The 14,868-nt window shown below is 36.1% G+C and overlaps 1 protein-coding gene across 2 annotated transcripts in view; it reads right to left on the bottom strand.

Annotated features, from left to right (window-relative positions):
* Positions 1-8,017, bottom strand: part of PDLIM5 (PDZ and LIM domain 5) — a 136,569-nt gene extending 128,552 nt beyond the window's left edge. The window contains exon 1 of one of the 2 annotated variants that reach the window (XM_003798491.3): positions 7,835-8,017. In XM_003798491.3, the coding sequence (XP_003798539.2) occupies positions 7,835-7,902 (68 nt within the window). In that variant the 5' untranslated portion in view covers positions 7,903-8,017. The remainder of the gene's footprint in view (positions 1-7,834) is intronic. The other variant, XM_023518394.1, reaches the window with a different exon arrangement.
* Positions 8,018-14,868: the final 6,851 nt, after the last annotated feature.

Below are 14,868 nucleotides of genomic sequence, written 5' to 3'. Positions count from 1 at the left end.
AAAAAAAAAAAAAAAAAAAACTGTATGATTTCAAAATGTTAAAGTTCAAAAAATTTCAAAATTCAAAATATATCCTGACCAAAAAAACAAAACAAAATATATCCTGACTAACCCACATTTACCAATCTGCTTTTATCTAACTGCTGTAGACTATTCAAAAAGATTAACTAAACTGAACCTATCCATTTCCAACAATCTTCATCCCAACTGAAGAAAAAGAGATATATAAGATAAATACCTCTGTGTCTGCTGAACATTTTGTCAATTAACAATTATAACCTCCTTTCCAGTGAGTGTCACGTTGAGCATACAATCCCTAAAACATATTTCTAAAAACTCCTGAATCCTTGGTTACTCAGGGAACTAGAGTTCAGCATATATAAAAGCCACTGAGCAACTAAATTTTCAAACTTTATTATAGAAATAAATTAGCAAATATATTCAACAAGGAGTGAAGACAAAAAATGACGTTCTGATTTAGAGGCAACCACACATGCAAGTCAGTACACAGATGAACACTCCTCTCTAGTGGCTCACTCACCTGTTTAGGCTTGTTTTCCCTTTCCTTCCACTCTAATACATAGGGTCTTTCTAAAGCACATAGAAAATAATTTAAGTATAGTCTTCATTCCTGAATATTGACACGTGAAAGTAAAAATAAAAAGTACTTTCTCAATGGGGATGCTGTGGCTTACAAGTAGAAGAGTCAAAGAGTTAGCCGTATTGTGCTGCGACCTCTCCTTACCAAACAAACAAGCAAACAGAAGGCAGTAAAGACTAAACTAGTCACTGACACCTTTGCTGCAAGACAGAAAGGGAGGGGAGGGTTTGTACTGACCTGAGTTTCAGAGGCAAAGTACATAGGTCTCTAAGCCAATATGTACTTAACTTAAAAATGGATATGCTAACTTCTTCCTCAGTGGGTTGAAACAAGGATTAAGCGATCTCTGTGAAAAAGCATGTGTAATATCAGTCAATACATGCTTGTCCTCCTCCCTTTCTCTAAGCAGAATTTCTAATTTTAATGATAGGAATGGGGGGAATATGATCAATCAGATGCAATCCTCCTGAAAAATTAAGAATAAAAACCAAAACCAAAAACAAGCAAGCAAACAGAAGGCAGTAAAAGCTAAACTACAGAATAAACACCAGAAAAGCATGGGAAAATACCAGAGAGGGAAAATGAATCTCACATGGGATGATGTGCAACTCTGATAAAAGGAAAGAAATCAAACTAAATGTCTTTTGATTAGCGTGAATTGAAATATCCCAGATAGAGAAATGAAAACTTTGATTGAAAAAAATACTTTCCAAAATCCTGTCTCTATTCTACCAGTGAAAGAATAGCAGAGTTGGGCCCTAAAGCTAACAGTAATAAGATATGAAGCAATCCATTAAAATAAAACACAAGATGGCTAATACCTTCAGTATGATACAATAGCTACTTTTTCTTTTGCTTTCAACTCAAAGTATCCATAAAATTATTCCAGTCTGTCATTCATTAGTAGTAGTAACTGGACCTCTGACAATTTGTTTTGTTGTCTGAAGGATGAAGACAGGGAAGGCAGGAGAGTACATCAATATTTTTCAAAACTCCACTCTTCTAGATCTTTCACTTCCAATCATAACGAGTTATATACTCGATGAAGACCAAAGGACAAAAAACAAACAGATAAATCACAGACATGCCATGAACAATAATATAAAAAGAAATTAGAAAAGCTATATTTTATATATTCTATAATTCCACAGGATTAATTTAAAAGTACAAAAAGATAAAAATACATCATATTTTATTTCTTGATGAATTAATGTTGTTTGAATATCTATCTGACCTACTGTTCACCTTGAAGTGAGCAGAAAATTACAAGTCATTTTGTTACCCTGGCACAGTTTAAGATAACTCCAATGAAGAAAGTCCAATTTCCTGATTCTCTCAGCCAAAAAAAGCAAACTTAAGTTGGTTTGATCTAACAGCAAGCTCTAGGGAACTTATCCATTTACAGTTGAAAAACCAGAACCAGTTGAAGAACCAGAATTTGGGGACTTTAGAAATCACCCAGGACATCATTCTGTATGGCCCAACAGTTTAGGGACTTGTCCTAAATCATATAGCAAGCTAAGACCAAGTTTATCTATGTTCTATGAAGAGAATTACTGAAATAAATGAAATAGCTAAAAAATTATACTCATAGAATTCTAATATAGTTAACTAGACGCCAAAGTTCTTGGAAGGAGTTTTCTTCTATTATTAGCTGAAATAATGTGTAATTTTTTTTGACTTGGATGACAATCAGGGCCAATATGCATTTGATATTTTAAAACAAACACACTGCTATTTGCTTTATTACCCCAGGAGTAAAAATTTTAAATAGAATTAGTCCAATTATAGTACTCCTAGAATTAGTTTCAGGTACAGAAAAAAAATACATTTTCCAATACTTTTCATGGATAAAAGACAAATCAAAATAAAATCATCTACACTTCTGTATGCATCATATCCCCAGAGTATAGTGAGTTAAGTCTTATTTTTTAAAATATCATAGAACGACAATTAGACTAGGTATAATTATTACAAAGCAACCTTAAGCAAGTATCTTTATCTTACTTTTTGTTATCTAAATCCTATCCTATTTTAGAATATTCATTGACTAAAAATGAAATCAAATTTTAAAAATGAATATATACATTTTCTTAAAAATTGATACATAACAATAATATTTAATGCAAAAAATCCACAAAACAAAACTGCTGGTAATTTTCATTCCGAAAACAAAAAATAGGTTGTCTCCTGTGTGTTCTCCCCCAGAGGATTCTTGAGTGGAGGTGAACAGAATTTGGCAGCAGGGGGATTCATGCGGTGTTTGCATGGTGCTGGAGGCAACAGGCAGTGTCACAAGGGCCACCACTACTCAGTCTGGAGAGAAGCTTAGTCTGCGCCTTCCTCTGATCTCCCTTTCTAATCATGAAGTCATTTATCTCCTGATCTTTGTCTGGATCTGGCCAACCAGTTATAACTTTGCAAAGCTTTCTCATAATCTTATAGGAAACTTAAATTTGATTACAAACATGGCAATGATCCACAAGGCCCTGTGAGTTCTGTTCCACTTCTGCCCCCTTCTTGCTGCCGCTGCACTGTTAGAAGGCCACAGCGCTGGCTTTTCCCTCTGCCTGGGACACCTCATGGCCCAGATACCCAATAGCCTTCTCACCATGACTTTCCTTACTACCCTGCTTTAACCAGCAATTCCTTACCCCTGCATGCTCTGTCTCCCTCACCTGCTCTATTTTTCCCTATAGCATTTATTACCATGTTTATCGCCATGAAATACACCATACATTCTGCTTGAGTGTTGAAGTGTCAGTACTATGAAAGCAGAGACTTTCGTCTGTTTTGTTCTCTGCTATGTCCCCAGCATTACAACAGTGCCTGGCACACAGATTTCACTGAGTATCTGTGGAACAAATCAATGATTCAAAGTTTAGGAAATAATGCTGGTGCCTCTCAAACATTTATTGGACATAAAAATCACAAAACTATATAAGAGGCTGTCAGATACAAATAGTGCAGAAAGCATGGTCTTTGCTTTCAAGGAGCCTACTTGGAGACTCGGCGCGTGTGGCTCAAGTGGCTAAGGCGCCAGCCACATACACCTAAGGTGGCGGGTTCGAATCCAGCCCGGGCGGCCAAACAACAATAATGGCTGCAACCAAAAAATAGCTGGGCATTGTGGCAGGCGCCTGTGGTCCCAGCTACTTGGGAGGCTGAGGCAGGAGACTCGCTTGAGCCCAGGAGTTGGAGGTTGCTGTGAGCAGTGAAGCCATGGCACTCTACTCAGGGGGACAGCTTGAGGCTCTGTCTAAAAAAAAAAAAAGAGCCTACTTGGAGAAATAGCACTAATATACATGGAGTAATTAACTAATATCAGGCAGTATTAGGTATAACTATTAACTAATTCAGTTTATTTGTGACTAATGGACTCAGCCTTGTTATTCTTGATTATACCTAGTATGCAATTAAATGCTGAAGTGAGTGATGATATAAACTCGTTCATACGCATCCAGAGAGGAAACCCACAAATGAGATGCGACAGTAGGAAAAGACGATGGGCAAGAGACAAGGTTCAATATGAGTACTGAGGATCTGAAAGCAGGCATTGCAGGCAACAGTGGGTGCTCATTCTAGGTGAAGTCAATCTCATGAGAGGGCGTAAAGACACATGAAGGACAGTGAAAAATCTATGGAACAGAGGGTATTCTGTGATGAGCAGTGGTGAATGGGAGAGGAAAACAGGAGTGGGACATAGTTACAGAGAACATAATCTTCTGAGCAGAGGACTCAGGTCTAGTGAGAAGCTCTTGCCCATGCTGGTGATCGGCCTGGATCCCCTGGAACCCCACCAGTGGTTTGGTACACTCAGGCCCCCAGTGCTCCCTGCATCATTGCTAACAGTTCACCCCAGCAACTTCCCATGGAAGCAACTGAAGCTAGCTAGCGCTCTTCCCTGGTCACTCATACAATGTAAGTCTAGGACGGCTGGTAAGCAACAGCTAACAAATGCAGGGAGAGGGTATAAAAGCCCAGTCCCAAGGTAGGACAGCCTCTATGGTGTAATTTCGTCCCCAAGTTTCCTGCTGGATCAAGTGAGGACAGACATCAAGTGAGGCCTGAACTCACACCTCGGCTCATCTCAGTCTCCTCTGCTTCCCAACTCTGCTTGACTCACACCTTAATAGTAATATCCAAAAAAATACCCTTATTGTATTACTTGCACAAGAATCCGTATCTCAGACGCTACTCTAGGAAAACCAGACTAAGAAAAGTCTGTAAAGGAGAGTACTACATATTCATGAAGATAACTTCATGTCTATGAAGCAAAAAGCTAAAATGAGAAAGTATTCTTCTAGGCAATTCGATTTGGAAGAACAATTTCACAGCAGTTTGGTTAGTGTGAGGTAGGATAAAGAAGTGACCAAGCAGGGGCAATGCCTGTGGCTTAAGGAGTAGGCCCCATATACTGGGGATGGCGGGTTCAAGCCCAGCCCTGGCCAAAACTGCAAAAAAATAAAATAAAATAAATAAGTGACCAAGCGGCAATTAAGAATGCTGTTCAAGGCTCGGCACCTGTAGCTCAAGCGGCTAAGGTACCAGACACATAAACCAGAGCTGGCGGGTTCAAATCTAGCCCGGGCCTGCCAAACAAGGACAACTACAACCAAAAAATAGCTGGGCGTTGAGGCAGGTACTTATAGTCCCAGCTACCTGGGAGGTTGAGGCAAGAAAATCATTAAGTCCAGGAGTTGGAGGTTGCTGTGATCTGTGATGCCACAGGACTCTACTCAGGGCAACAACTTGAGGCTCTGTCTCAAAAAAAAAAAAGAATACTGTTCAAATTCAGAAAAATCAAAGATAAGTCTGCAGAGTTTTATTTTTCCCTTAAAAGGCAAAAATATTTCTTTCTTTCTTTCTTTTTTTTGCAGGTTTTGGCCAGAGGCTGGGTTTGAACCTGCCACCTCTCGTATATGGGACCGGCGCCCTACTCTTTTGAGCCACAGGTGCTGCCCAACAACAAAAAGTATTTCTTTAGTAGCATTATCAATGTTGTATTACGAGTTTTTTTTAAAAAAAATAGTGTGATGTACACACTATCAAAACAGGCCGATACTACTTAACAAAGAAATGTTGAAAAACACGAAGAGAACTGCAATTAATAACACTGGGATTCTAAAACACTCAGATTTGGGGCTTCTGAATGCCTATATTCAGAAATATGAAGCTAAGATTAAGTTGTATATATCCAAATATTTGTAATAAGTCAGTTCTGTAAACTGGTTTGTGAGATTTTATATTTAAGTAGCCTAAAAGCATCTTTATTAGCGTCAGTAGCAGATTACTTAAATTGAAAATGCATCCAAACAGAATAACATCTGGTTCATTTACTCTTATGGAGCCCAGAACTGTTTTCAAAAGACAATAAGATTCTAGGTCCTGAGTCATAAAATAAACAGCACAATGTGAAAATAAGCAGGCTGGAATGAAAGAAATGACACGAAGCCTATAAAAAGAGCTCATCCCCTTACACAAACATTCAACTTCTGAATGTGAGAAACAGCCCATCATCCTCTATATTTTTGTTTGTTTGTTTCCTTGCTATCTCAGACAAGTTAAGCTTCTTGACCTCTTGGTTCTTTTTTAAAATTTATATTTGATAAAAAATGCTTTTAAATGATCATGTTCATGTGTTCTGTCCTCTATATTTAGACATTTATTTAGACAATCTTGGTGTTGTATATCTAAATATAGAGAACAGAAGAATACTTTTAAAATGAAATGATTTTTTTAGCGACATTACTTTTCTCATTGACTACTTTTCTATGCATTAGCTATCAAAATTAAAAATACACTTAACAATTAATTCAGCGATCCCACTAAGAGGAATTTCTCTTGCTTTAAAAAAAAAAAAAAAAGCCCTAAAGAAGGAACTAGTTAGAAAGTCATGATATATCCAAACAGAGTTGTATGTCTAAGTCAATGTAAAATTGTAAAAAAATATTTCCTAATTCATTTTTAAGACCCTTTAAATAGTAACCCCTACAACAGCAGTAGCAAAGACTAGAGAAACATTACCAAAGTGCTTTCCACAAAACACTAGTTTCAGGAGAGACTCCAAGAAAAAAGGTTCATCTTGGGAATCTTTGGAAGGCACCACATACGTTATTCTACTCTCAAAGACTCTTAAGTATGTAATAATTTATAAAAGACTATGAGATGTTTTGGGGTGAGAAATGGTCTTTTCCAAACTTAATAAAATATAGGATTATTTTTGTAATTATCAAAAACAATCATTAAAGCCCTCCACAACCACCTGGTAGATGATCAAGCTGCTTTCTTTACAAAGCTGAAGTTTCAGACTGGTCACTCAGTCTCTCTCTCTCTCTACGCTCTTTCTCCTCCCTTTTCCTGAGCCCAGAATATGCACTGATTCGAACCTTATAACTCATAATAATCACAGAGAACTTAACCAAATATAATTCTCAGTCCTTCAAGAAATTCTGATTCAGCATAAAAATCAGTAGTTTTAACAAGCACTTCAGATGATCTGAATGCAGGTCAAATGCTATGCTCAAAATGCCAGATACACATCATAATCCATATAATGATTAACTACAGTAAGTTGACTGTAACTAACAGATCGACATATGGAGGTGGTCAACATAAGGAACGAGGCCTAGTGTACTGATACGTGTATGTGGTGCATGTCTAGTCTATGAAAGGTAGGTCAACTAAAGGAGATGGTCAATGTAGGGAGGTAGTCAGCTATGAAGGCATCACTGTATTTTATAATTTTATAAACGAAGCCAGAGAGACTTTAAAAAGCAGTAAGTTCAAAAAGTTGAGCCTTCAAGTAAATATATTAAAAATTATTTTTTACTCTGAAATAAAAAGGAAAAAAGACAAACTAAAGAAAGCCAAACCACACCCTAAAAGAATGCCCCCTAATATACATGTACTTTTTAGGGTTTTAAGACCAATAATTTTTCCCTAAAATAAAAATTTGTTACCTGTACTCTACTGAGAAATTTCAAGAACTCTTGAATTCATTGACTTAAAAACACACAATTTTTGAGTGACTTTTGATTAAGAAAATAATTCAAAGTTTTTAGCAATTTTCATACTGCTCAATTATCCAATTTAATAGCCCATTTATAAAATTTATTTACCTGAAACAATGGTAGCAGAAACTGCTTCTTAATTGACACCATGAATCAGACACTCAAAAACACATTCCTTAATGTTGTTTTCTCTCTCAGAGGCAAACAAAAAGCAACTTACCTTTGCAGAGTCATATTCAAAGAGCCTGTACAACCCTTAATCTTGTTCTGGGCTTCAAGATGAGTCATTCCATTTGCACTTATTCCATCGATGCTGAGAACCACATCACCTATTCTTACATTCGCCTGGGATGCCTTGCCACCATCTTTTAGCTGTAATAAATATGTATCATTAGCAAATAGTATGTAAAACCAGCACACTGTACCCCATAATTGCATTAATATACACAGCTATGATTTAATAAAAAAAAAATACATATATATGCACATACACACACACATATATATCATTAGGAGGAAAGTCACTCTTTAAAAAATAAAGAATAAATGCAGACAAAAATTATACTTTCTGCTTATACCAGAAGCATATTAATATAGTATTAAAGTAACACAAAGTTACCTTGCTTAACATGTAAAGTTAAAATTTAAATGATCTTCAGGTTTTTTTCTTAAATTCTTATTTGCTCTATAAAAAAACTGAAATAATTTTCTGAGAAAGGTTCTTTGATAATTTCTCAATTTTTTTAATCGTACACCAATAGTTGTGTGATTGCTATGAATGAAGGGAAGTAGCCAAGGATACTTCACATTTTAGTAAAAGAAAAAGAATATAATCTGAATGGGGGCTTAGAAATAATTTTTTAAAACTCTTTAAATAGTTGTATTTTTGTTTGAGCACAAAAAGTAACACAGAGGGAGGATCATTTGAACAATCCTTCCTGTTGAGTCCAGTTCATATCCAGTGCTTGGGGACTGAATTCTTTCAGATCATAGGCCCAAACACCTTTTAGACCGGTGTGCTTCCTGCTCCAGGCACTTAGAAGAGAGGAAGGAACCTGGTCGTATCTGAGACTGACAGATTTTTTTTTACTGTGTATCAGAGTCCTTAATTCCCAATCTTTCTTCCCTTGCTCAGTAAAATTTTCTATCCATTTACATTGTTTAGTTTGATCTCTTTCAATCTTCATGTGTATCTATTTCATTGCTCCCAAAGAAACACATACAAAGTTACAGTAAACTGAATGGCAATGCCGTTTTCAGATACCTAGAAACAAGGAACAAGTACAAATCAAAGAAACCCTTCTAATTCAAATGATAACTTAGCATCCAATAAGTAAATGCTGATGACACTAAATACTGCAGTGCTAGAAGATGGGTGAGAGTAGGCCCAAAAAAGAAAGTAAATAACCAGGCAGAGAACAGACTGGCATGGCAGGGGTCAGGGATGGGGAAAGAAGGCACAGGGGCAAGGGAAGGAAATGTGTGTACTAAAGAGCACAAGCTGGGCCAGGCGTGGTGGCTCATACCTATAATCCTACCACTCTGGGAGGCCAGGCAGTGGATTGCTTGAGCTCACAAGTTTGAGTTAGAAACCAGCCTGACCAAGAGCAAGACTCCATCTCTACTAAAAATAGAAAAACTAGCTGGCCCTCATGGCAAGGGCCTATAGCCCCAGCTGGGAGGTAGAGGCAAAAGGATCTCTTGAGTCCAAGACTTTGAAGCTGCTGTGAGATATGACACCATAGCATTCTACCAAGGGCTACAGAGTGAGACTGTCTCAAAAAAAAAAGTAAGTAACCAGCATTCCTCTAGTACTTCAAACTAAAGGGCTTACAGAGCTTCTATCTGTGATGGTGAAAAAGTTTTAGAAATGGGCAGTGATGATGGTTGCATGCATGCTGTGAATGCAACTTAATTAAACTTTAAAAATGGTTAAAAAACGATTAATTTTTGTTATATATATTTTGCTACACTTTGAAAAAACTAATGACTTTAGAGAACACTTTACTAAAGTAACTTTTTGATAAAAATAAAATCACAACACATACACACATGCAAAACCTGAACTCACTGAACATACTTTGTAAGTAAAAGCAATAAATACAATGAACAGTATATGCTCAGCTAAGTTTTCATTACTATCAGTTGCCAAATTCTTTCTTAAAAATAATGATCAAGGCAGACCAATCTTATAGTACATAAAAACAAGTATTGAGATATAAAAATCAAGAAAATAGGACTGACTGCCAGACTCATTAAGGCAGGAACTATGTCTACATTTCCACCCCACATTACAGACCTTCACAACATGCATGCAAATGAGTGGATGCTACCATATTTATTATTCAATACTGGCAAAATCTTTGGTTTTAAATTGTGAAATTAAGAAAAACTAAAAGGTGATATAATTTGAAACTTACAAACATTTTCACGTATAACAATCAAGTGACTGGCATTGTTCTTGAAATCAGTAAGAAAAAATATCTATAGCAAGGATATATAAAATCTAAAAAAGTATAAAAAAATTTTAAAACCCACAAACCAAATATTCTCTATTACATACATATAGCGATTTAATCTACATCTTAGTACTAACAAAAACAAACTATCTCAGATGCCCAGATGTTAATGGCAGTAAGAAATATTAGTGAAATATATTTATTTCTCACCAAAGAAATAAAACAGATCAAGATGTAACTCACATCAAACCTGTCAAAATAGCTATATTACATATGCACATGTTTATATAGTGTATACACACACACACTTCTATATCATTGATTGATAGAGTGACAGAGTACTTCCATAATTCAATGATAATTAAATATATTGGATTTTAGAATCACAGAACTGAATCCAAGAAAAATGTAAGTTAGAATTTTTTTAAGTATATTTTAAAACACTAATGTAGGCAGGGCACAGTGGCTCACACCTGTACTCCAAGCACTTTGGGAGGCTGAGGCAGGATTGCTTGACTCCAGTTCAAAACCAGCCTGAGCAACGTTGAAAGAATATAAAAACTAGCCAGGTGTGGTAGCACTCACATACAGCCCCAACCACTCAGGAGCAGGAGGATCACTTGAGCTTAGGAGTTCCGATAATGGCACTGCACTCTACCTGCAGTGACAGAGCTAGAGCTTGTCTCAAAGAAAACAAACAAAAACCCCCTGTGTAGACATATTTATTAAAGTATAAAAGCAATGTGTGTACATATGTTTTTAAGAATAAGCAAAATATCTTTAAAAGCAACAATAACTATATTAATGATATAATTTTACTATAATAAATGTGTGTAGCCCTCACATTTTTAATTAGTATTTTTTTATTAACTTAAAGAATATTTAATAGTAGAAAATACTATTTTTTCTCCTCTAATGCACAGAACCAAATTGTTCAAATTATAAACTACATTTATGAAGAAAATAGTTCCTAAGGTCAGCTAAATTGCCATGTTCTATGGGACTTAGGGAAAGTCACTTCACTTATAGGGTTGTTAAAATGATTACACGCGATAACAGCTCAAGAAATGTTAGCTATTGCTGTATTATTACTACAGCAATAATTGACCTCAGATTACTAATCTGAGAAATGTAAGGGCTGCACTAGATGATCTCAAAGGCCTTCTAAGGTCCCTGTCAATTTTAAAAGTATATCTACTTGTGAGCTACCTGTACAAAACCATATAGGTTTAATCCTAAAGTAAGAGTCAAATCTGGAAGACTTCTGTGGGACAAAGAAATATCAATTCCCCACTACAATAGGCAAATTAATAAAAATTTGGAATCTTGGTAATGAGAGAAAATATTAACATAAATCACCCTAGGTTTTGCTTTACTTAAAAAGGGAAAACATTAAAAAAAAAAAAAAAAGTTAACCAGAAATACAACATATCTACCTCACCATCCTCACATAGAAACAATAAAACCCATGGGCATTTGCTCTAAATGTACCCAACAGAAGCAAGTTAAATATTCCCAGTCAAGTAGTAATATAAACGGAATGAACAATGTTGGAAGAAAATAATCAAATCAAAGACAATGTCATAACCTGATGAATGCTTCTTACTCTTTTGCGCTAGTTTCCCACTAGATTCTACAGATCTTACCATCTCAAGATTTTCAAAACCAATTTCTCAGAATTGCCTATTTTTTTAAGGACTGTTTTTATTCTAACTGCCACCTTTATTTTCAGATCACGGAGCACAGAAATTCTATAGCCTCGTGAATTCTGCCTATTTCTTAAGTGCCACATCCAGGAAAATTACTAAATCTTTTCAATACATCCATTCGTCTCCCATGACAGTCACATCCTTACCACCTTTCACTTTGACTCTGCCTGTGACCGACACTGGGAGGTTTCTAAACACCCTCTCCATATTCCATTCACGCTCTCCATATTCCTTCCTTTTCTTCCATCTTTACATTTCCAAATGACAACTTCATTATCACCCACATGGCAAAGTCATAATCATGTCAATTCTCTTAGAATAAAAAACTTCAAATGTCTTTTGCTTCCTATAATGTAAAATAAAGTTGAAGTCTGAAATACAAACCTTCTGCTATAAATTTGAGGATCATGCTTTATAGTTTGCTCTTCTCTAAGAGTGTTAAAATAGTATAGGTTTCATAAGCATATTTGATTAGACTGTATTAAATAAGAAATCAATAAATCAGTATATTAAATATACTAAATTCTAGCAGAATTATTTTTCATTCACAATCTTCAGTGAATAGGCTGAAGTAACATACGTAAAATCAAAAGTCAAATCTACTTTGCAATATAACAAAATAAGCCCATTTGGGGTATTTAGTAATATATACTTTGTAGCACCTCCAATGAGATGCCACAACTTCCCTTGGTAGCTTTATTTATCTAGCAATTTTTAGGAAGAGCCTAACTATATTTAATCTCAATCCTTTCTCAACCAACTAGCAGAAATATATTTAAACTGCCATACTAAGTCCTTTTTGTTTACAGTTTTTTGGGGCTTAGTAATATTAATCATCTTAGGTTTTCAACACTGACTTCTAAATCTCTTAACTATCTTCATTCCTACTCACACAGTTTAAACTTAAAAGCATGAAGAGCCTAAACTAATGAAGTATACAGTGGGAAATGCTCAATGCACGGAAACAAACTTAGGACTTGTGAAAATATAGTACCTCACTCAATACTCCTGTGAGTTTCATTTCTCTGCAGAACTACTTCCTCAAGCTCTTCTTCTCTTAACTGGGGAGGTAACATCATTATGAACTGTGAGTAGTCAAGGAAAGACTACAAGGTCTTTCATTATTTGCACAGCTCATTTTTCACTGATTTTGCAAGTCTGAATAGCTTGCATTTGTTTGAAGCAGTAATAACTTTCTGTCAGCAGTATACATCTTATATGGCAGCCATAAGTGTGTGTATGTCGTAAATGCACAATGTATAGGACGGAAGCAGTTGTAGGAGACTCCTGGGTCAACCTCAGTATAAATCAAAGTAATCACAAGCAAATGCTTCTCTTTTGATATTCAATACATTTTTCAGCACTACTGCCCAATTTTCCAAAGACTTAATTATAGCTGTACGCTTCTTTATAAATTGCTTTCTGATCTAAAGTGCAAGCATATACCTGCACATGCTGGAACTACCTCCAAGATCAACTGTTTACTGACACTAAAATGAAGGAAAACTAGAACTGTACACGCCCCACGAGACCTATGTCTTTTCTGAGCCTTCCCATTAACTTAGATAGGAGAGATCTAGTATCAATCACCTATACTTGAACTAAAACTCATCCCTAGGAAGAGAAGTTAACCTTTTTATATAAAATTATGGATTACAGGAAGTTTTCTCCTGAATAAATAGCCTAATCTTCAGTAAGCAGAGAGGAAAGACTATGGAGAGGGTGGTTGTAAAGGAAAAGGGATTAGGGCCTTGGGCTTCTTCCATCTTATTTTGACTAGGAAAGACCCAAAGGTAAGTTTTCTTCAGTCATTTAAGGAAGGTAGATCATTTCACAGTCTTTTCCTGACCTGAGAAAGAAATGACTCAGAAAAAAATTAATCAGTACTATTTACTGAGCACCAACAGTAAAGCAGGTAACTTCAGGGGTCCTGCGTCACCCTCCCTACTGTGAGGTAGCTGTAGATGGTTTTATAGGTAGGAAAATAAGAGCTTCAAAGTGATTAAACGACTTATTCACAAGCAGGCAGCAAGTAAAGCCCCAATTCTGAGCATCAGCTCTGAAGTCAGGAAAATGTTAAGTTCATATTCATGCTCTACCAGCCACTTACTAGTTCTGTGGCCTGAATTTTCTTGGCCTATCTAAGCTCTAGAGCTCTCTAAATGGGAACTGTAATTTTACATGCCTCAGAGAGCTGCTGGACAGGTCAAAAAAAACACCAGCACAGCACATACCACAAAATGCACAGGAAATATTCACTATTACTGCTCATTGTTACACTGAGCCACAAATTCACAGAGGCTGGAAGCCCACTTCAAGAACCTACAGGGCAAGGACAGTTTTTCAGACTGATCAGTCAGATCTTGTTTGTCACGTCCTTCCTTGAAGGAAGGGCAAATATCACTCCTTCACTCATTCTCTTCCCTCAGCTTCTCTAAGCCTAAACTTTCCCCTCACTCAGCAGCAGAAAAAGATATACCAAATTCAGAACCTTAATTCACTGCATTCCCTTCACTGCTTACCACTCTCTAATTCTGAAATTTCCAAACTCCGTTCCCACAGAACGGGGATCATATGTCACCACATCCCAAGAGAGTTAAGTGTTGCCACTGTACCAAGAAGCCCAAGGAAAAGAATCAACAGGGCGATCTGGTGAAGAAGCCTTGAACTGGGGGATGGGGAAGAACAGGAATGAAAGAAAACAAGAGAACACATGGGGGTAATAAAGGACAATACTGGGAACAAGAAAAGGGAACCAAGATCGTGCAAGAAACAGTATTTAAACTGAACAGAGTATCAAAATAATCAGCAGCTATATAAGAGAGAAGATTTTATATTCTAATTTGCAATGGTAAATTAAGATATGTGACTATAATTATAGAGCCAGTTTTCTCACAGTAATACTTACAATGTTATTAAACATGTTATTTGTTTTCAAATAAAATTTATAACTAAAATTCTCCCCAAAATGCTTAGTTTCCATGCAAATATGAGGATGTCAACAGCATTTCTTCCTAAAACTTTATTTAAAAAGAAAAGGTAGTGCTATATGTTTATAAAACTGCACTGAAAATAAAATATTGATA

The sequence above is a fragment of the Otolemur garnettii genome, unplaced genomic scaffold (assembly GCF_000181295.1).
Source record: "Otolemur garnettii isolate 467f Iridium unplaced genomic scaffold, OtoGar3 scaffold00137, whole genome shotgun sequence".
In the NCBI taxonomy this organism is placed as follows: domain Eukaryota; kingdom Metazoa; phylum Chordata; class Mammalia; order Primates; family Galagidae; genus Otolemur; species Otolemur garnettii.
This window is presented reverse-complemented; position numbering and strand designations above follow the sequence as displayed.